We start from the raw sequence: 22,865 nt of genomic DNA on the forward strand, positions 1-22,865 counted from the left end.
CGACCAAATGCGATTGATAAAGTCGAATCACAATATAGAGAATTAGCGTGTCAAGCGATATCAATTAAAATCCGTGAGATCAAACGGAAAAATCAATATCGTAAACCATGGTATTATCAGCGAATGGGTTTGTGGCAATAAAGTAATAACGAAAATGGCGAAATATCTCGTATCGTTTTTCCCGCGCGTTGTTGTAACGACAATAAAATCTCATAATGATACCTCGATAATGGAAATAAAATATCCCGTACATCGCAAACGATAACGGATTTTTAACAAGAAACCCACCGACAAATTAGTGTTACATTCTTAAAAAAAAAAAAAAAAAATTGTAATTTTTAATTTAAAGAATGCTGTTTATAGGTTCGTAGAAATATTTTACTTCGTCTTAATTGCTGTAGCGAGGGAGCAAAATTATTTTTGTGTTAACAATTAGCGAGGCCTTGATCGCAGAACAACGCGTCGGATGTTTCAGGGACAGCAGCCGCAAGCTGAAGACGAGAATACCCCGCAGAAGAGGGTCGACAAAATCTTCGATCAGATGGACAAAAACCACGACGACAAGCTCACGCTCGAGGAATTCCGGGAGGGTAGCAAGGCCGACCCGAGGATCGTCCAGGCGCTCTCGCTCGGCGGCGAGTAACCCTGATTTTCGTCACTAGCGGCACGCGACCCTACGAAATCGGGAGTCTCCACGTCGTCGTAATTACGGTGATTATCGGCGCGAGCATGCGCGTCCTGATAATCGGTCGAATGAAGAAAGACCTTGGCACGAAAGGCAAGTCCACATCCGCGCGGTTTGGCATGAGCACATAATAGGCAATAACATGAGAGAGACATTAGATATGCCAAGATTCGGGAATATTTTTTGGGAAACTTCTCGTCGGAGAAGTCTACTACTAGTCTACTACTACTTTTCTTCTTCTTTTTTTTCTACTCTCTCACTCTATCTCGCTTCCTCTCTATACTGTATCTCTCGGAGACGATCGGTTTTCGTTTCTCGTTGGTGAACCGATCCCTCCCTCGTTAATCGATCCGAGTTCGAAAATCTCGATGCTAATATAACAGTAGGTATTTTTAGCAGTCGTAGCTTTCAGGAAGACTGGACGTGGCGGATTACATTTTTAGCTAGGGAGCATGTGGGACTACGGTACGAATAACTTTGTTAGTACGAACGATGAAGGCATACAAATCTGCGGAAGCAGAGAATTCGGGACGTTCTCTCGGAAGCAGTTTCTTTTGTCGCCGTCTGCTCCTCCTCCGCCCTATTCCGCTAGCAAAGTTATGCAGGTAACGAGTGAAATTCGAATACACTCGGCGCGAGCGCGCCGCACGAATTTCAACTAAGCTCGCCGAGCTTATTTCCGATTACTACAGCGCGGCTCTACATTAGGGAGGAAGAAAAAGAGAGATAAAAAAATGCACGATAGCGGGACGAATAAATTGCCACAGGGATAAGCATTCAAATGTGCACAGAACTGATCACGCATTGTGCGCCGTAGCGTAGCGAGCTACAAACAAAAATTCTAGAGTGCCACAATGAGCCCGCACGTATTTCAATAACGATCCAAGTAAAAAAAAAAAGAAAAAAAAAAGGATTGGACCGGACGAGCAAATTTCGCGACGATGAATGCGCACGGTAACAACGGGTTATTTTTCTTTATCTCCCTTGTTTTCTTCTTTTCGCGCAACGCCCGCGCCACTGAATTTTTCCCGGTTGGATTTCAATCATCGAACGTAAATATTAAACGACACGGACTTTTATATAACTGGCCGGGTTTACGCAACGCCTAGAAGTGCCGCAGATTATTCATTTTCAAATGTCAAAAAGCATTCGGCGTCGAGTGCTAACGAGCGTTGCGCTGCCGCCGAACGAAATTGCATCGTCGATTTGACGCCGGGGACGCGGCGTCATTTGTGCGCGATTTCTTAAGAAACGGCCGTAAGAGTATCGGCTCGCCTTGCGTAACGGCGGCATTAGAACGGCGTGGCAAAAATTCGGAGATACGGAGACGGTGACTTGGCAAAGAGGGAAGATGAATAATGGCAATCTGCTTTCCGATATTAATGAGCGTTTTACGTCACTTACACGACGAAGCGGTCGACCGTGCTAATCCACCAGGTGGCAACGTCTTATCAATGGAATCTTCATTTGATCGTATCGAATCAAAGAAAAGCGCGAGAATTAATAAATATATACATCTCTCGTGGTTTTTTTTTTTTTAGTTCTACAATCCGTAAAATTATACATTAGTTTTTTTTTTATTATAATAAGAAACATAGTATTGTTGTATGATTTCTTTGAAGAGTTTTTCTTGGAGTTACTCAGACGATAGAAAAAAACATGGACTAAGAAAAATAATGGATATTCTTGTTAAGTAAGAGCGCTGTGGCATAATAGCGACCGATCGTCGAATATTAACGAGCGCAAGTTGCGTCCGGCTTGCAGATCTCTTGTATTGTTATCCTCGAGTTCCTTTTTTTAATCACAATCACCTCAATCGTAGTCATTGACGTTTTGGATGCTCCACTTTCGAACTTGAACGACCTAAATCTTCATATTCAAGATGACTCGAGTGGAATGAAGCTAACGATCAATAAAGAAAAGGGCACCCGGCGTCATTTAGAACAAGTATTCTTGCCGAGAATAAAATCGCGCGAAAAAGGGACGGGACAAGGCGTAAGGAGTGTGGCTATTTGCATTTCGTGCATAATGGTAGTCAATTAATCATCGTTGCAACTTGCCGCCGTCGAATGTCATATCGAAGTCGAAGATAAAAAGGGCGGAAAGGGAAGGAAAAATATCAGATTGAAATTAAGCGAGCGTAGAGAGTAATTAAGAAGCGCGTGTCGCGGTCGGGTCGATCCTCGCGTTTCGCGATTTGGCGAAGAGAAGATTCACGGCAAAAAATTCTGATCCGATTGACGCAACTTTCTGTAATTTCACGACGTGTGAAAGAGACGATAAAGCGAGACGAGGACTGGAAGAACGATAACAACAACTTGCACTTGGTTAATAGGGACGTGACATTATTGGTACGCGGATTTATCGGAATTTCGGATCTTCTATTCCTCCGATATTAAGGGAAGCGACAGATGGTCAGCCGATAAGAGCGAGGAAAATCCAACGCGACAGAGCGAGGGAGCGCCAAGGGCGATTAAAGGGAGTTAGGAGCGGGTGAAGGTAGATAGGCCGAGACGCGTCACATCGCGCCGATCGATCCCGTTATAACGCGGTTCTGCATTCCGCGGAATACGGTCGTACGAATGCGGCCGGGCTTATGCGAAGGAACAAAAGGAACGCGAGAAGTGCGCGGGAAGAAGAAGCTGGGAGAAAAAAAAAAAAAAAAAGAACGAGAAAGTGTGCGGTCAACTATGTCGATGGCATCTTTTATAGGTGCGGGATCGCACGAGGATGGATTCCTCTCGACAATGAACGGACCCCGCCAATGGGGTCATAAATCTTGCGCCTCGTGAACCCCGCGAGGGAAATCCTCTTAAAGAATAAACCGACGTTTACACAGTCGAGGGGCAGTTGTCGTTGCCAAGAAAATTGGAAAAATATCCCGCGAAGGGGTGAGGCGGCTACCGGAGGGTCGGACCGAGATAACGGCAAGTTAAATAAGTTCCGGAAAGATCGTCCGGCGAATTATGAAAAATGCATAGGCACTTTCGCCGTGAGTCGGCCGTGCAATATGTAGCTCGTTACCGTCGAAACTCCATGACGCGCCTGTCTCTTGTTCCGACGCGTAAAAATGAAATTTCTGGTAAAATTACTACGGAACAATAGTCCGTTAAATCCCTATTTTCACTTGGGTTACGCCGGCCACTGCTCGATTCCGCGTTACGAGCGCGCGAGACAGCGAAGTAATTAAAATATGCGAGAATATAAAAAGGAGAAATTAATTTATTTCGTCGGCGAAGAAAAAAAAAAGAAAAAAAAACTGGGTAAAAGTAAATAGGAATGCAATCGCGTTAATGAGCGAATTTTAAAACGAGTTTACGACGCGTGCACCCGAGAGTAGTCGCCTGCTGCAACGTAGAATTAAACGTTTTAATGGAAAGGTAAAGAGATAAGTTTGCCGAGGTGAATGAAGAAAGGTCGCCCTTTGGAAGACCGGAATTCACAGTGGCATTGAATTTTCAAAGCGCCGCCGTATCTCTTCCCATCTCTTCCGCTATCTATTCTCCGATTGGGGTGGCTGTAAAGCGAGAGGAGATACGAGTCCCAACCTACATAGAAGTGACTTCGTGCAGGAAAAATGTCGCGTAGCCGGTAGCAAAAATTCACAAGCTCAGAATGCTTCTGGGGATGTAAATGCTGCGCGGCGCACGTTATTACTGTAAATAACGCGCATATCCACGTATATTCGCGAGAAAACGAAAATTTCACGCACTGGAGGTATAGCAATGGAACCGAAGCGCAAAAATAGACTCGTCGTACGTAATAGAACGTCCGGTGTAATAGGCAAATATTAATTTTGCAAGTACGTACTCGTCGCTGCGAGTCTGCGGGATAAATCGCCCGCTTAAAGCTCCGCTATTATTTCACGTGATTTAGGAACCCTTATTCACCCGCGTGTAGCTATCAAACGTGCAGAATAACACAATGAAGTTCCATGAATTTTCCCCGACTTGTCGTTTTTTTTTTTTTTTTTTTTTTTCGGTACTACATTAACGTCGCGGCGCAGCTCCTGTTCTTTACGGCATGGCTCGCCCTTATCCCATTTTCAGGAATTCCGCGTAACTGCGCCCAGTTCTTTTACACGAGAAAAATTATAGACGGCCCCGCCCAGCATTCGCGTTGCGATAAACAGCACCTTGCCCTCGTACATCTCAACCCCTTTTCTCTCGACGAAGCGAAATAGCTGACTGCATAGAATTCCTTCCAAAACGCCATGATCCGTCGTTCCCTCGACATTTTTCGGAACGCCCAGCGGGACTTCAACCACGACGCGAAAATCGTACGTCTAAAATTGCAAATTACAAGAGTAACGAGAATCACGCCGCGCGTCCATATTTCTGAAGACTTCATTTCCCGCGCGTCGCGACAGCCGTGTGTCGTCCCATCTATCCTCGTCGCGTCGCTAAATTTGCAACGCCCGACGTCACAGGCATCTGCATCTCGTCGCCTCGCCTTTTCTTAATTTTTCAACCGCCGCGCAACTTGCCGTCTCGCGCCGGCCCGCCATAAATTCACGACGCGCGTGCCCGCATCGTCGGCATCCGCCGTAGTTTTCAACCCCCGACGATTTTGCCACCCCACCGCTCCGCCGTTTCTTCGTCTAAGTTCTCACGTGGCGAGAATTTCAGTGACCGGCCGTGCGGATAAGTTTATTTCCGGATAAAACTTGAACGATGGCCGGGCGCCTCCGGTTCTCCAAGCGATCGATCCGTAAAACTCGTTTTCCCCATAACGCGACGCGACGTTTTCTTTCACTTTCCATTTTCGCCGTTAATTTCACCGAACGGCTGGCTGCAGATTTCCCCGCGAATTAAGATCTACAGTCGGCTAAAATTTACCCTATTCCTCATCCCTTCCTCTCACTCCTTCGCGGGTTTCCGTTCGTAAAACTGTCGAATATTTTTCACCACCTCTCCTACGGGGAACATTTTTCTTTTCACGGTTGCCTTATTTCCACTCTTGTTTCGTTGGTTTCTTTATCGAGGAGATGCGCCACTGAACGTATACAAGCGGTAATGCGGTTAGCGATTCAAGTTTCACTGCGAGGTAAAATCGCAGCGATAACAACAGCGCGGCGGAACGAATTCTAGGATAAATGTTTGCATACTGCAATACATCAGCAGCCAAGAGCGACGATTAATTACACTCATGATAAACTCGAAAAGCCATTACGCCCTCGGCATTGTGCCCGGCTCGCGCTGCTCCAAAGGCCATTTAAGAATTACGTGTACGCGGACGCTTATTATCCTTTCTAGGATCCTGGCGTATGCGTCAGTACTTTCGTTTATGAGATTTCAAAACGCCGTTTGGACAAACAATACCGCCGCAGAGCCAGGACGGTGAGAATTTGCATTCGGCTACGCGGTCTCGCTGCGACCTACTCATAAACAAATATTAACCGTTCCTCTCCAAACCGTTTGGTGAGTCAATCCCTCAAGCGAGGACCGAGGTCGCAATTAATCGGCAGCGAAAGGACTAAATACCCGAAATTCGGTGGCGAGGCACGGCAACCGTATTTCCTCCTCGGGATCGTCGCAACCGATGTGATATCAATCACTCGGATCGGTGCAACCCATTATTTAGCCGCGTCAAATATTTGCGATATTCCGCGGGTTTTGATGCCAAGCGGACGACCAGAAAGATACGCACGCTACATGCCCGGCCTCGGCGAATTGGCGCGAACCTTTTCTCTGAACGCGTGACGGGCATCGCAGAATGACTCGATATTGGCAAACTTCCCGGCGTTTTTTATTATTTTTTTTTTTTTATTTTTTACATCTCGTCGATATCTATCTCCCTCTCTCTCTTTCTCTTTCCTCGAGATCAAACTGGAGTAGCGCCATACCGATGAAGACGATATTGGCAAATAACGTTCTCCGTGGCAGAGCATTAACATTATTACCTGCAATCTATTTTCCCCGAAAGCGCGAGCTCGCCGCATTCGATCGTGACTACTGGCCACGATTCTCGTTTGCATAATTCGCAGGTCAGGGATTATGACGCATCGGTCCGAGGGTATTTTATCACGTCCGCGAAATTTAATTACGGGTCCTCGAAAACAAAGGCTAATGCTCGTCAATCATTAAGAAATAAGATATTGTTAAATGTAAATTAGGAGCGAGCGATTGTCTAATTACACTCCTTTTCGCGATGCGAATAAAACGTGGGAACAAAAATCGGTGAAATGCATCGCCGCTGCGATATTATCGACTTGTTGACTCGCAGCGTAATTGTGGAGGAACGAAAGCGACGGAACTCTCGCGACGATATTGCCGACGTTAAACTCGCGTTCGTTCTCTAGGATTTATCCGTCATGTTTGCGTCGATCAGGATTTAAGGAGGGACGCAAGCAGATAGTCGCCGCGGAACTTGAAGCGCCTTATAAGGTCCTTAAGCTTCGGCTCCCGAGCAAGTCACTCTCTTTCCGTTCAGTCGTTCTTCTTGGTCGACTCGAATGCAGGCCCGCATTCTCGATTGTAAGTTTCGCGCTTTCGCGCAAGTCGAATCGGAGTAAAGCTAGCACGGACAGCCGGCGGTAATCGGACGCGCGCTCCGCTCGCCGCGTCGTCGGATCGATTCTGGCGAACATTTCGACGTAACTCCCTTTTCGAAATAACGCTCGCGTCTCGGTGGACCAGATACGCGGATGGGGAACACCGTATTCGGAGTAAAGGGCATTCAGATCCGCTCTCAATATCCGTTCAATTGAGAGAATTGCTCTGCTAACTTTCGCGATGCTACGAACTTTGCAGCGATGTCAGAGTTCCGCTCCAAATCGTGCCGGCATCGGGGAACTCGCCAAGTGCCCGCGGCTGTCGAACTTTCCTCAATATTCGAATCGCACGTAAACAGATAAATTTTTACAGAACGCCGTGTGCGATTTTAATGCCTCGGTATTGTATGATCCGTCGCGCTTTACGTTTACGCTTTTCGTCAGATCGCCCATCCGCCACCGCGACGGGCACGCGACCGCGTCGCGCATCGATAAAACAAAGTTCCTGCCGCTTTTCACCGGCGGGCACGTGTCCCTCTTCCCGATGAAAAATAGCTAAGGGAAATATTGACAGAGTCAAGGCGAATAGTTTGTTGCGAAAGCAATAGTGGGCGTTTAAAAAAATATTCCTGGGGACGTCACGCAGAGAGACGAAAAGTGTTACTCGTGCGCAGCAAAGCACATCGTCTGGCGATACTCGCAAACGGTTGGCACTAAGCCACCCGGGACAACACGCGAGAAGGTGGATCGTTGCCCGGGAGAAGTCTCAGCGTTTGACTCCGAGCTCACGGATCCGCTCTAATTGTCACACGCTCGGTATTTAACGTATTCCTTAAACGACAAACAACAACAAGAGTTTACCCCTCGTCGTTGACGCCACGCGAGCTGCTTCAAGCGCCCGGACAGTTCGCTTAACGCAAATTTAAATATCGGCAAGAATCAACACGTGTCGTGCACGCGCGTCCCTCATCAGATCCTGCGGAGCTAGCTCGTTTAAATAACGACAATTTTATGACGCGAGTATTTCGCTTTTGCACCGCGAGCAAATTTATCCTACATCTCGGAGTCACGTCGCGAAGATTTATTCCAGAGCCTGTCATCGAAAACGTGAAAAAGCTCCTGCCCTTTTTTTTTTTTTTCGTTTCTCCAGCGTATCGCTGCTGGATGTCACGATTGTTATGCAGCCATCGGGTACTCCGTTTTTTTTTCTTTTTTTTTTCGTCGCAATTTAACATGCAGCAATCAAACTAACGCAAATGTTATGCACCGTAAAATGCGAAGATAATTCCTCGACTCGACAGATGAATAAAAATAATAAATAACAATGCTGGAAACCATTCGCTCGCGTGAAAATTCTAAGAGGGTCGTCTTCGTATTGATCTCAGAGCAATAATGTGATAATAATTGTGCGATTTCGAGCAAGAAATAACCCGCCCGGAAAGTAACGGCTCTTCATCGTTCGTACACGTAGAACTTGTATCTCTAGAAATACATATATTACTGTTACCACCATTGTAGGAGTCATAAAGAAGAATAGTATCTAGAGAGATATCTTGCGGTTTTAAAAGATTCAGCCTTATCACGGTCGCTTGGACTTACTTGTGCATCTTCAGTCTCTTACTTTGAAAGTTACTCGCACGGGGGAAATTCCGGACGAATCGTCAGCTCGTTATTTTTATACCTCTACGTTACATTAAGGTAAGGCTTTAAAGCTCGAAGCTACACGTTTCTCTCACTGTACTACGTAAGATCTACATTTTTCCTGGTAAAACACTCTACTCCACGTAAGACTTTACGATATTCTCGATTACGTGTAACCTGCGTACGTGCTCACCTCGCGGAATTGTGGACGTTGCCGGTGCGATCGTGAAACATCTTTTTGTTAGCACGCCTGAAACGTGTCCCGGCTCTGGCAGGCCGGAGTGAGAAGCTTTTCGATTCCACGCCACCCAGAGGGAAACGATCTTTCCCACGTAAAGGTAAGCGTGAACGCGAATGCTGATAGCCGGTGCTCCTCACTCCGACCTGTCCGAAAGAAATGGATGCAATCGCGTTTAAAAGTCTGCTCCGAAAAAACGCGCGGCCTGGATATCACTTGAACCTTAGCAATAATTGTGGAACACTTTTGTCGGATCGCGACGGGGTTTTCAATCGCCGTCGAGCGCAGAGAGCTGGTTGCACCAACATCAATTAACGCGAACCTTAACGTTTGCCCTCTGTCTTCTGCGGAATTCCACCGCGTGAGCCTCGCAGCACGTTTCAGTAAGCGCGTGCCCTGATAAAATTGGAGAGAATTTTATATATTCCCGGCATCGTGCATTTTGGCAATTGCGACTTGTAAATTTTTCAGTCTTCTTAAAAATAAAGCGCACGCGAGATGAGTTGGAAAACACTTCTGTGTTTTTTTATTTGCGCTCGCGGAACTCACTTTGGCGTAAGTCTGATTTCGTCGGCATTAATCAAACGTGATCTCCAAATTTATCAAAGGGCTCCTCGCATAAGTGGGATTATAATCCGGCTGCGGATAACGAATCGCTGACCTGGAGTTAGTTATATCAGATTGTCGGTGCAACTCAGTCCAAGTTGTGGATGGCTCGCATATCCGTGCGGTTTGGCGACATGCGGGGGAAATGAATCGCTCACCAGCGACGTGTAAAATTGTCTCGGGACAAAGAGCGACAACGATGATCTTCCGCGACGGTCGCTTCGGCAGGAGAGCCTCTTTTCTTCATTTCTATCAAGTTACCGCGGCGTAAATTCTATTTTTCTAAAGCACGGCCGATTTTTGCCTGGATACGTTCGCGGCATTATCGCGCCGAAGGGTGTGAAATGGGGGGGAGAACATCGTTGTCGCTGAATGTTGTAGCCGAGAGCGATTTTTTCGTGATTTTCGTCGGGATTCTTATCGCCGGCGTTTCGCGCATCGATCTTAGCGGCGACGTGTCAGGTGGGAGAAGATTGCGCCAGCAGAGGTAATCATGCGCCACAATAGAGAAAGTGAGAGAGAGAGAATGATTTTAAACATTTAATAAGGAACGAAATAATCCACCAGCTTTAGTAAGCTTAGCTTTTCCAATATCCGCGACTATATCCGTGGTCCTTTAATTATTTTCTCAAAAAACGCCAACTTCGATAACTGTTTCTCTACTCTGGCGCAATGAGTTAACTCTGCCGATGGACTCTTATCCACGACTTACGCGGAATGGCGCAGAAAAATGCGAGAGAATAGACGAGCGAGCGACGTATTGAATTAAGTTTACCTTCGTATAAGAAAACGCAAGTAAAAAAAAAAAAAAAAAAAAAGAAAAAAAAAGTTCGTCTTAAGCAATTTTTACAATTTTCAACGGGAAGCATAAGTGTAAGAGCCGAAATTTCGCCTAGTGGAATTTTTAGACGCTTTTCGTGTTAACTGAATTCTTGTAGTACACGCTTTGTGCGACTTGAAAGTCTCTCGTAACTTGTCAAGGGGAAGAAAGGAACAATAGAGGAGGGAACGGAGAAGGTAAACGGCGCGCAATGAAAAAGTGCTAGAAAAGGAACACGAAAAGAAATCAAAAAGCCCAACTTCGTACCCGCCCCGGGCGATGTTTCCTCGTTTCTCTCTGCGTTCATTTCGGCGCGTCTTTTCGCGGGTGGTTATCCAACGGGGTGTCATTAACGTCGGCAATTAGCGATTAACAGGCACGAGAGTAGGCAGAACGACGGAAGTAAAAAAAAAAAAAACGCCGAGCGCGAAAAGTAATCGCGGTGAAATCCGAGGGGGTCATTACGTAACTATCGGCCCAGGATAATTGTCCCATTTGTATTCGTTAAGCCGGTTTGCACGCATTTTACTCGCGTGAGAAATCAGCTCCGATAGAATATCTATTGTACCGTTGCGTAGTTTATTCTTTACGATTTAACATAATTTTAACCGCTGGGTCTACTCAATTCCATTTTCGATAGCGTTAATGGCTGTGAAATAAGCGTTTTCAATGCAAATTTAATCCGGCAAACAAGTCGTCGATGTCGCATTCGTACCTGTAACCATTTATCGCGTTTATAATGCAACGTGGCAATCGGCTCCGGATCCCGTGAAACGCATTACGATAATTAATTTAAAGCCGCCGCTACGGCATCGGATTTAATTTCGCAATATTACAGCGCGAACGAGAAATTAGTCATTTCACAGACGGCTTTCCCGTGGATATCTGCACCGTAATCGGGGCACGGTATCCCTCCAATTTGCGACAAAAGCTTTGAGACACGGGCTCGCGGGTCGGAGACACGTTACAGAGACAAAAGGCGCGTTTTCGAGGATAAAGCTGTCGGGTGATTGCATCCGATTGCCGTCCACGCGGTATTACACTCCCCGTCGCGGTGGTTCCGAGATTCGAAATTTTTATTGCGATTCTCGCGTACGCGATTGCCAATTTCATCTGTGTTTCCAACTGTTTCGCGGAAACAAATGGAGCGTTTATGGTGATTAGACTCGATCGAATCCGCGCGCGCACGGCTAGATTCCGATAAGAATTTTTCCAAGATTCCGTGCTCCGTATTTCCGGTCCTTCTCGTTCGCTTCGGCATTATTATTAATAGCCCGAGATAAATCCGTTGCAGCTCACGTGCCTCGGGAAAGATTGTGAGGCTTAACCTTCTGTAACCCATTCCCCGATTGTTATCGAGCCACCCTGACTGTATCAGTTATTCGGGAGGCGTCGGTTATTTCATAGGTATGTATCAATCGCGCGAAAATAATTGCTAAAACGTTATTTCCCTTCCAATGGGTTATGGAAGGTTGACGTAACGGGACATCTATACATACGCTTATCTAAAGTGCCCAAAACTGTTGCCCGCTTTTCCCGTTTTGCAAATTATCTCCGAGCTTATTATTTTTTTTTTTTTCCTTTTTCTTTCTAATAAGAATTTGGGTAATTATTTATTCGGAAAAGATATTTAATTAAAAATATACAAATATTAAATATTAAAAATATTTAAGAGAGGAAAATGTCGTTCAGCCACATATTTCTCCCGGGAATTACGCCGGGTGGATGGGACGGCAACAGTTTTGAGATTACTCTGTGTAATCCTAAGTTTCTCTGAGGCGGATCCTGAGTTACAAGCGTCCCTGCGTTAAATACGTCGCTGAAATGTTGAAATGTATCGCAAAATGGCCAAGTGTAAATACGGACGGTCAATGTCGTGAATTATTCATACGTTTCCTTCGATAGTCACTTACGAGAGTGAGGCGCATGCACTGGAAATGCGACAAGACCGACGAAATTGCAACGGAATTGAACAGAGATATGTACTGGGATAAGCGTGAATTTTTTTTTTTTTTCTCTGACACTTACAATTACCTTCTCTCACTCTCACCATTTTTCTCTCACTCTTTCTCTACTTGTCTTACTTGTTTCACGCATCGGTGATCTCGATAAAGAGAGCGACTTTTCGACGATAACGTTAAATGAGAGAGAGGTAAAAAAGGAAAAAAAAAGAAAAAAAAAAGTATATTCTCTATACTATAGTAAGATATATTACTATTCTTAAGCGCTGCGATGCACGAAAAGCTATTCTAATGTGTACCGTTATACTTATCGCTACTTGTACCGCTACTATTACCGCTAGTATGTACTCTAACGCTAACTACTGTTACTATATTTGCCAGCTACGTGCGAAACTTTTCCGTCTAAACGCATAATACACGTAATACTTCTCGAGAGACACGCCCGTGAACACATACGTATACGCGAGCGTATACCACGTGCACACATTCAACGTTCCTCCCTCCGTGTACGCGGAAGGAGGAAACGCAACACGTACACTTAATAAACGTCAACATCATTGTTTTACGAACTTTCTGTGATAATTATTAACAATCACTAAATACGAGGAGAAATATTAAGTACGGAGCGAAGAGAGTGGAGAAGCTGAGCGAGGCGAGGCAAAGGCGAAAAGTCACAGCGAAAGGAAAAAGAAAAGGGCTAGACCGGCGCGAAGAAGCACGGGGTGCTCCGAGAAAACGAAAGGCGTCTTGTTAGGTGATATAAAATTATTGTTCCATAGTTTGTTGTGCGATCGACGATCCGTTGACATGGTTGTACTTGCTCCAATCTTGCGACAAAATAAAAAAAAAAAAAAAAGAAAGAAAGAAAGAAGAAAGAACAAAAGCAGAGGAGCGAATGCAACAAATAACGCGACCTCGAGACGTTGCTCGGTTATCACAAAAATCTAAGCGCATTGTTATTTTGTATGGTCCCATGCGTTTTTTCTAAATGACGACATCGCGACATGAGATATGATGGCGATTAATAAAAATAACTTCAAGCACACAAAGCTGTTTTTCTTTTTTTTTTTGCGGCGCCTAGTTTTCTTGAACCTTCCAAAAGTTTATCTCTTTCAGGAACTTCTGTCCTTAATCGTGCGATCTTTAAACATGCAATCCTCGAGTGTTCTGTTGATAAAAGTAAAATTTATCTAATATATTATCCCTTTAAAATTTATACGTAAAAAATATATTAAGCATTTCGCCTCTAATTAATACTTTTATTTCAATTTATTCTATTAATCTATCGGTTTTTAAATTAATTCCTTTTGTCTTTTAGTTTCTTTTCGTAAAATATTAATTAAAAAATTTTCCAGCTCTTTAATAAATTTTCTCTACTACACATATAAAGATAGCAAATAAAAAAAAATTAAAAATATTTATAAAGATTTTATAAAAAAATAAAACTAATTTCAAACAACATCTGATTGTGAGTAATTAAAGAGATGGATTTTTTGTGCAGCATTATGTGCCGTCTATTCAATATTACAAAGTGCCAGTAACATATGTAAATATGCTTTTTGAAAAAATATTTCTCTTAGCGATTACAATATTTATGTTTGAAAAATAGAAAAACCCTTCGCTCGAACGAGACGTCGGATTATCGAGTTTCTCGCGAAAAATCGACTGTCACGACCATCGCGCGTAAACAAATAAGAACTAAAAAATAAAAAAAATAAAAATAAAAAATAGTAGAGAAGTATTGGACTGCGGACGACGGTGTCCTGGCGAATGCGCTTTCGCATTATCGTGTTCGCCATGCGAACCGGCTTACCGCTTGAGCCGTGGCAAGTGCCAGATGCAACTCGTGCAGTTCATCCGCACGCCGAATGTCCTCGTTCAATGCCCGAATCCTGAATCGAATCTCCTGAATAGCCATCTCAGCGATTTTCACTTTTAGGCGCTTCTCCTCGGTCTGCAACATAATCGTTCTCTGTAGTCGCCGAATCTCCCCCGCGAAAAAGAAAATCGCGTACTTCCAGTCGATGCAGCGTCAACCGATAATTCAGCTCGTCTTCGAGCCCCGATTGGATCGGACCAGTTCTATCCCGCTCCTGTAATCGCGCGTTTGGTCCACGCGATCTAACAGCGTCATTCGCAGTCTCGTCGGGATCGTCTCGTTGATTTCGCGGCGCCGCGTACTCGCCAATTTTCGATTCCCCGCGTTTTCCTTCGCGGCACGTTGAATCTCGAATAGTATCTTGGACGTCGAAAGCAGTGGGATCTCCTTTCGCAGAGTCTGCCTTAGCCGTTTTGAGAATCTTTTTTCCTGATACCGAGCATGAAACTTTATCGCTAGACGCAAATTTCGACGAGAAACTCGGAGACTTCTCCTTCGCTGGTTTCAATTTCCGGCGCAGTTCGATTGCATTCCTTCGGTTACTAATTACTTCGCCGTGATTATCAGTCTGTCGGGGCTGCAGCAAGAAGCAACGTCCTTTCGCCGCGCCTGCAGCGGTCAGGAAAATGGACTGATCGTCGTCCTTGCGTTTCTTGCCCGGCGATGCAGCTGGTGGTTTAAACGTGGGAGATGAAATTTTTTATCGCCTGCGACACGCCACCGATTTGTCTACAATTGTCGACCTTGTCTCTTGCGATCTTTTTATTCGCGTGTCGCAAAGATGTACTTGTCGAGGCAATAAGTAATATTGAGATCTTCCTCTTCGATAAAATATTATTTAAATATAATTAGATGCGCTGAATTAAATTAATTCGACAATTTTACCTCGTTAATGGTTAACGATAAAAATAAAAAAAAAGGTCGCGAAATAGCAGCTGTTATTATTACTATTATTACTATTTTAATATGCGACGGCTGAGAAAGTTGACGAGTGCGAAAATAAAATTAAATTCTTTCACCTGAGACGGCGCAGCTTTGAAAAGTGAATCTATCCGGCGACGCATCGACCTCTTGTTTTCTTTTCGGCTGATTCCTGCTAAAAGGCTCTCGAGCTCTTTCAGGGCAAATCACTGACACAGTGACGCTATTGTCAGAGACGTCGGTATTAGATACTATCACATCGGTGCCTATTGGTTTCTCCGATTCGCAGTCTGTCACACTCGATGATCTTGGCCTCTCGCGAATCTGACTCGAGAATCTCTTACTCTGCGAAATTTCCGCGTCGGACTGATTTTCTTCCAATGAATCTAAATTCAAAAGTTACAAAATCCGCTATGTAGCACGTCTATTGTTCTCGGCATCTTTCCGTACTTTTTCATATATATTTTATTCATTGTACGAAAAGAATATGCGATTGCGGAGCAAATATTAAATTTTTTAAGGGTCTCGTTTTATGTAATATAATAAATTGCGCGAATAAAAATGTCATATTGAATAAAGTTATACAGATCGAATAAAGTCGTAAAACAACAGACGGCTGCTGAAGGATGGCCCTTTAACAACGCGGTTGCTAGCTACCCTCGGGGATTTGAAAGGTTTCCGAAGGAAGTCAAGACATTTTTTGGTACACTTACGACAAACGATCGGAATAATAAAAAAAAATAAAATAATATTAAATAAATAAAAGGCTGGGCCGCGTTCTTGAGTCTCGATAAAAGCCGGCTGCGGTCTTGAAGCGATCAGGCGAGTCTAAAGGAGAGGCTTATCGACTCGCGAGTACTCGACAGGCTTAAAGAAGCACGAAATATTTTTCAGAGCGACGTCGACGATAAGCGGGTGGAGCCGTAATAAGGATAAGGAACGTAATAAAACTTAAGGTCTCTTAAAAAGCGGTCGAGTGTTTCCGTAGAAGTAGCTTATCGTCACGAAACACACGTCAGGAGATCGACAAGTTTAGGTTTTGTTTTCCGCGCGTCTTCCATAAAAGCGACGACGTTAAAGCAGAAATCGTTATCCCTTTTATTCCTCGTAAACTATGTGCGTAACAAGATTCAACGCCAATAAAAAAAAAAAAATAAAGAAAAAAAAGTTCGCGGATGTAATTATCGTTTCACTTTTCATATTGTTATTCGAACGTTGCGCTTGACACGTTCTCTGTCTAGTTGAGAGTTCACCTTAATTTGCAAAAGTGAATAGTTACAACTCGGAAGAGATTATTGGACGGATTAGACGCGCTATTGCCGCGAAGGGCCTTAAAAACGGAGGCATTCCCTCGAAGGGACGGTAGATAAGGGAACGTACTGGTCGGGTGGATCGGTGCGGCACTTAATTTCCGGAAGAACGCTCCATTATTCCCGTATATCTCGCGCTGACGACGTCCTGGCTCACCGATGTTCCCGAGCGTCGCGCCGAAGCGAGGTGAAGCGCACGGCGAGGCTGGCTCCTTGGCGATCTTTATTATCTCGAGATTACCACGGTTCTCGGGATGCGACGCTTCCTCCGTCGTGTTTCTCGAAATCGCGCTCGAGTGCTTCTTCACACCCTGCGTGATTTTGCACGAGTGGATTAACCAGAAAACGATACGTACCTCAGAGGGTAGCGACGGGTGGAAAAATACAAAGAGGAAAACGTAAAACAAAACGTGAAATAACGTTTTGGCAAACGCTCAAGTAATCGAGTAGGAGCATTAGTAACCGCGATTCTCGCAAAATATCTTCCCCCGCGGGAAATAAAAAGAAACGGTAATGTTCATCGGACGGAATTATCGTGCTTCCGCTCGATAATATGCCGCGCGTCTAACTTATTATCTTACAAATGTGGTCTCGTTCATTTTTAAGCTTTTAAAAGTGAAAAATGAGGAAGTTCCGGGCGAAAGCGAGAGAGAGAGAGCGAGAGCGCTGGTAAGCGAGACGAAGATAAGCCCGGAAATCGAAAAGAAAAGAAAAAGAAAAAGAAAAGAAAAAGAAAAAGAAAAGAAAAAGTTTCGTTTGTTTCAAGCCGCCTGTCGATGGCTAATTTCACGGACCGCGGCGGATATAGTCGCGTCGACGACCACGACGCGCGGATTTACCGCCTGGGCTTTCCTGCCGTGATACTTGTAGTTCTGCCAGTACTTCTTCAGCTGCGCCGACGTCTTGCTGGCAAAGCCCGCCTGATGAAAATCTCGCTCGATCGCGCGCCAGATCTCGCGGCGATCAAATACCGACGCCCTCTTGTCGTCCAGCAGCGGCGCGTACTGGTTCATCACGTTCAGCAGATGCAGGCGCTCGTCCTTGCTGAACTGATTTCTGCGCCGACCGTTGTCCTCTTCCTCCATCTCCTCCTCCGAGGAGCGGCACGGCCTCATCTCTCTTGCAAAACCCGCGGTGCGATCTCTCTCCCGGCTTCAGCCCGCCTGAACTTTCGCACGAATTTTTGCGCCGGACGCGACGCCTTCTTCCGCGATCTCCACGGGGGGACTCCGCGAGCCGCGCGGACCGAGTCGGCTCTTAATCCCGGCTTTTGTTTCGACACGCAAAAACATGCTATCTGCGATGCGCAGATTTTTCGTCGCGATTCATGCCCGCCGCCGCGTAAGAACGGCCGTTTGAGACACGCTTGACCCGCGACGACGAAGGAAGAAAGCGCCGCCGGCGTTTTATCGATGGCCATATGCAACCACCGTCCTTGCGCAATTCTCGCATTTTTACGCCGCGCTCGAATGAAATAAGTAGCAACAATTGTAATGATCGTGTGCACGCGGTATTATATAGTCGAGCTATTCATCACTTCCTCGCTCCTTCACGCGGCACTTATCCGTATGCCTCCGATATTACAGGAGCGTATCGCTGCTATTGTAATTGTATGCCCACAGGACACTTAACTTTCTATCGTCCGAGCTCGTCTCCAAACGTGATGACTACATCGGTGTATCGTTGTTTGCGTAATGTTTGCCGTCCACCGCTTCCTGAAGAGATCTCGCCACGGGCGAGCGGGAGTTAAACGCAATTTACGACAGTTCGGGAAGCGTTCAATTTCGAGGAAAAAAAGAAAAAAAAAGAATATATATATATATGGAAAAAGGTCCATCGCGCGCTGGCTTTGTTTGCACGGGAGAGAAACCGACGGGCATATGAAACAAATGCCATAAGCGCTGCGGCCCGTCATTTAAAACGAGAACAATAATTTCCGAGATAATCCCGGAGGACGCGGTGAACGAAGCGGCGCCAGCGTATCTCCGCCGCGAACCTACGCGTGTTCGTTCTATTTTTAATTTCCCCTCTGTCCCTCCCGCCCAGCCATTTTTCCACCGCACGCGGCGACCGTAATATCTGTAACCTAGGATCATCCGGCATTCTAAAAGAGCGTCACGAGAAAGTGACAGCCGCTCTTTGTGCGGCGGTAGTAAGGTCGTAAAATGCGCGCGGGCTCGCAACCGTCACGACGAGCGGCCCAACAATATATCCGCTGATTAATTACACATTTTCTCCGCGGTTCACCGCCGCTCGGAGACTTTGCATAATCTCCGCCGAACGACAGGTGGTAACCCAGAAAGCGAATCGATGGACGGGAATCGTTCACGCTTCAGGAACTTCAAAGGAGCCAGCTTAAAAAAAAAAAAAATTCGTCTTTAGCGCCTCTTAGCGGCTTATTCTTTTCCAAGCGAGATTCTCGCCCTCGTGAAACGAGGTATTCCCGGGTAGAACTTCTCTTTCTCTGTGAACCGATATTGCGCAGACCGGAATAATTGGCGCACGCGAACAATCGCGAGAGGGACGGCTTGGATATTGATATTACGAAATCGCAATTAAACGCCGTTCGTGAACGCGCGCGAGATTAACGCACCGAGAAAGTGCGATGTTATAAGCCTCCCTAAGGGTACATTGTCCGCGCTCGAGTTTGTACATATCGCGAAATGACATGAATAAAGTAGCCGCGATGCGAAATCGCGCGTAAAATGCAGCTCGCATCGATTTTCATACAATAAGAACAGCGCCGCGCAACTTTATGGCACCGTTCCGTTCGCTCGATGCGGGTGGTTTTCAATCCCGCTAATCCCGTTCGCCGGCTAAAACCTCCGAGGTTTTTCCCGTAAATCTTATATATTCTTTAAATTCGCGCGGGAGTTAAAAGATCCAAGTGCGCAAAGGAGGGACGAACGTGACGTTACACAAGCGTCACGGGAAAATCATGATGTTAAACGATACGAAAGAATTTCGCGATTGAAATTAAAGTCATAAATCCACTTTGCTTTCTACGAGAAGTACGCTACAGGAATAGCATATCGAGCATTAATATTGCATTTATCGAAAAAAAAAAAAAAATTAAAGCTTGACAATTTTTATGCGCTGTTGAGTAAGATTAATAAATTTTCGATAAAATAACCTTACAAAGAATGAAGTCTAATAAATAACGAGATATAATAAATAAAATATGAAACGGGGATTTTCATCAAAATTCCTCGATGGTCAATGCGACGAGTAACGTTGACAAACTGACGCGAAACGATAATCCCGAAGCGCATCGGCGGAAGAAATCGGCGAAGTGATAAATGGAACTCGGGTGAATTGATTAACCCCGCTAAACTCTCGATAGAGTTATTTCCGACGTGAGGTAATTGCCAGATTTTCGTCGCAGAAAAGTGACGACGAAAGCCACCTCATTGATTTTCGTCGCGAATTAATTAGACGCGTCATCGTTGAATCGCGATCGCCAAGAGAAGGCTGCGCACTTTGTCCCCAAACACCGCGGCATAACTGAACAACGAAATATGATTTCATTAATAAACCACATATGCCCCATGTATTTACTTAGTAAACATCGCGTCTAGCAAACTAACCGGCGAATAAAATTAAATGCATCGCGATGAAACGTGCCTCCCAATTGCATTTACTTGTAATACAACGCAAACCTGTAAAATAAACTATCGACCATTTAAATAAATAGAACTTGGGATACAAATGTATTATAGAAGCGCCTTTTTTTATTCTCTCCACGTCAATTAAAAGATCGGTAAGTACTCGGCACGTTCGCGGGGATTGGAAATAATTTTCAAACCCTTGGCTCGCGCCGGATGCTGGAAAATTAGACCGGAAGCGATTGGATATTAAGTGCTTGTTGGAACTTGATAATTATCTCGAAACTTGTCCAGAGTGTCGCCGCGCAATTGATAGCAGTTTAGGCGCAGCGGCGGTGGTAATTAATAATCTCGTACGAGAATCGCGAAACGGAGGCGCACGCGTGCATCCTATCTTGCCGCCGGCGAGTGAGTTCGGGCTGCGACAGGGACACCCGTGTGCACGCCGGGCTCTGTGACGAACATCATGCGACGTGATTGATGACAAGTGGTTATCACGCGGTGCCGATACGACGACCGCCGTGCGTTTCGACACGCACCGCGGGACATAAGGCGCGCGGGTAATGCAGCCGGATTGCGCAAACATCTCTTGGCTATGTAATGGACCGGCTAAAACTTTTTTTTATCTTACAATTCCGCACGCGTTTTCGTACGCGAGAACCGTACGTAATAATCGCATTAACATGCGCGATCGGAGACATGAAATATCGCGGAAAAGTGGTGACTCTCTTGGGATCTTATCTGATACAACTCAGATAATTTGTACAAAACTTGAAGAATGATTCCTATTATTATTGCAAATCTTACGCTCGTATCTAAATTTTTGATAAATATTCCGCTTGGTAAATATTGCACATTATCAAAAATTTTAATCAACGGAATTTGTCAAGTCAAATTATTGATTTGTGGTTCGCCACAATTTAACGGTAAATATATTTGTTTAACGTCCGCGTCACGAACAGCAATAAATTTCGCATAAGAGAATTACGTTTACGCGGGAAATATACACGTTTGTCGGAAATAAAGTTTTTTTAATTCTTCTTTAATTTCATTATAACTAATTAGCACGAATAACACACCCATCTGCATTTACTTTTAATTTAATTATAATTTTCCCACAGTTTTTCTTTTTGTACATTTTCTACACAATCTTTTATTATCTTCCACTTGCGTACATACGCAAGACGCACATTGCTGTCTCTCATTTTGTCTTTAAATCACACATTTAAGGCGTAATAGTGTGCGAGTCTTACTGACATTTTTTTTTTTCCTTTTTTATTTTTCCTCCGCGGTTCTACGCGCAATGTGCGTGTATGGAAGTAATTGGTGCCAGGGCACGTGATGGTTTTATTATTTGACGTAACGGAGATACTCGGGAGAGTTATGGTAATGAGGTATAATTATAGAGGCACCGGTAATTCGGCGATTATACGATAATGGATACCGTGTCTTCAAGCCAGCGGGAGGCCGTCTCTCGAGGTGGGGAGGAAATAGAATATTGCCGGAATAAAAAAATATCGTTATTCCGCGGAAACGCAACGTATGCAATTTAATTTCGTTATTCAATTTATCTCGGCGGCGTAATTGCCAAACACAGCACACGGCGGCCTTGCATTCGTTGCGCGAGGCGCGCCGAGACCGCGGCGGGAGAATGAGGCTCATGAAGCGTGAACCGTGAGTAACCCTAGATTATCTCGTTAAATTTATTGAGCGCGCCGGTGAAACGACGCGACCGAGGGGGAAGGGGGAGAGATTACGGCCCGAATGCGAATTCCGGAAAAACGCTACGGCGATTTTCGACCCGCCAGCGAGAGCACGGAACGTTCCCTCCTGTCCAGTTCCCGGCGACGTTGCTCAACCGCTAATCACATCGCTAGGCCACGGAAAAAATTCTAACCACGCCGTAAACCTTTTCCCAAACTCGACGTAACAACGCGCGAACTTAATAAAACGTTGCACGCGTTTCTCGCGCAAAACCGTCGCGGCCGGCGATTGAAAATGCTGCGGCGAGCGCGGCTCCACGACCGCTACACTTTGTTGCATTTCACGAAGCTGTTGCGCGCGGTACGCACGCAGCAACCGCCGGTGATGATATTCAGGTCCGAAATGTACTCGCGAAATGCGCCGAGGCGCTAATGACACCTAATGACGTATGATGGGCAGTTGCGGCGCACAGGTGCGTCGGTGCACTCACGTCGTTCATCACCCTTGCGGGCAGTCTATCGCATGCAATGCAAACGCGTTGAATATTTAACGCGCCGCCGTGATACCAACGCGATATTTGGCTGTTGAATTTTTCACGCCACTAGAAACGAATTTTTTTCTCTTTTCTTTTCTGTTTTTTTTTTCTTTCTCTCACGATAAAATAGCCTCGGTAAACTTCGATACTTTTGTCCGACATCGAAATTGGCGTAACTATAAATACATTTTCAACAGTATTGTTCCTACGTCAGCTTTCTCTTTTATAGAGTCCCCATTCCCTCGGTTAAAGGTCAATAAAACTTCAAAATTTGTCACGGCTCTAATCTTCGTCACCCCATATACGGCCAAAAGTGATTTGCGGAGGGCCCGAATCTTGTAATATTAGTTAGTGTTAACTAAAATTCAATCTGTGGTTCTACCTCGTTTTATAGCTCAATCTCTAGAGAAAGCCGGGACTAGAAATACCTAAAGCGATGCGCACGCGTAATTATTTTAGTTAACTTC

The 22,865-nt window shown here is 45.1% G+C and overlaps 2 protein-coding genes across 2 annotated transcripts in view; one reads left to right on the top strand and one right to left on the bottom strand.

Annotated features, from left to right (window-relative positions):
- LOC139105097 (frequenin-2) overlaps positions 1-13,315 on the top strand; it is a 43,975-nt gene extending 30,660 nt beyond the window's left edge. The window contains exon 8 of the mRNA XM_070660996.1: positions 476-13,315. Within this exon, the coding sequence (XP_070517097.1) occupies positions 476-643 (168 nt within the window). The 3' untranslated portion in view covers positions 644-13,315. The remainder of the gene's footprint in view (positions 1-475) is intronic.
- A 271-nt stretch (positions 13,316-13,586) lies between these two features.
- On the bottom strand, positions 13,587-18,568 carry LOC139104857 (uncharacterized). Its single transcript, XM_070660586.1, has 4 exons — positions 17,345-18,568; positions 15,334-15,630; positions 14,571-14,992; positions 13,587-14,476 (listed from the first exon to the last, which is right to left on the bottom strand). The coding sequence occupies exons 1-4, from the start codon at positions 17,667-17,669 to the stop codon at positions 14,228-14,230; spliced, it is 1,293 nt and encodes a 430-aa protein (XP_070516687.1). The 5' UTR covers positions 17,670-18,568; the 3' UTR covers positions 13,587-14,227.
- Positions 18,569-22,865: the final 4,297 nt, after the last annotated feature.

Source organism: Cardiocondyla obscurior, linkage group LG08, assembly GCF_019399895.1.
Source record: "Cardiocondyla obscurior isolate alpha-2009 linkage group LG08, Cobs3.1, whole genome shotgun sequence".
In the NCBI taxonomy this organism is placed as follows: Eukaryota; Metazoa; Arthropoda; class Insecta; order Hymenoptera; family Formicidae; genus Cardiocondyla; species Cardiocondyla obscurior.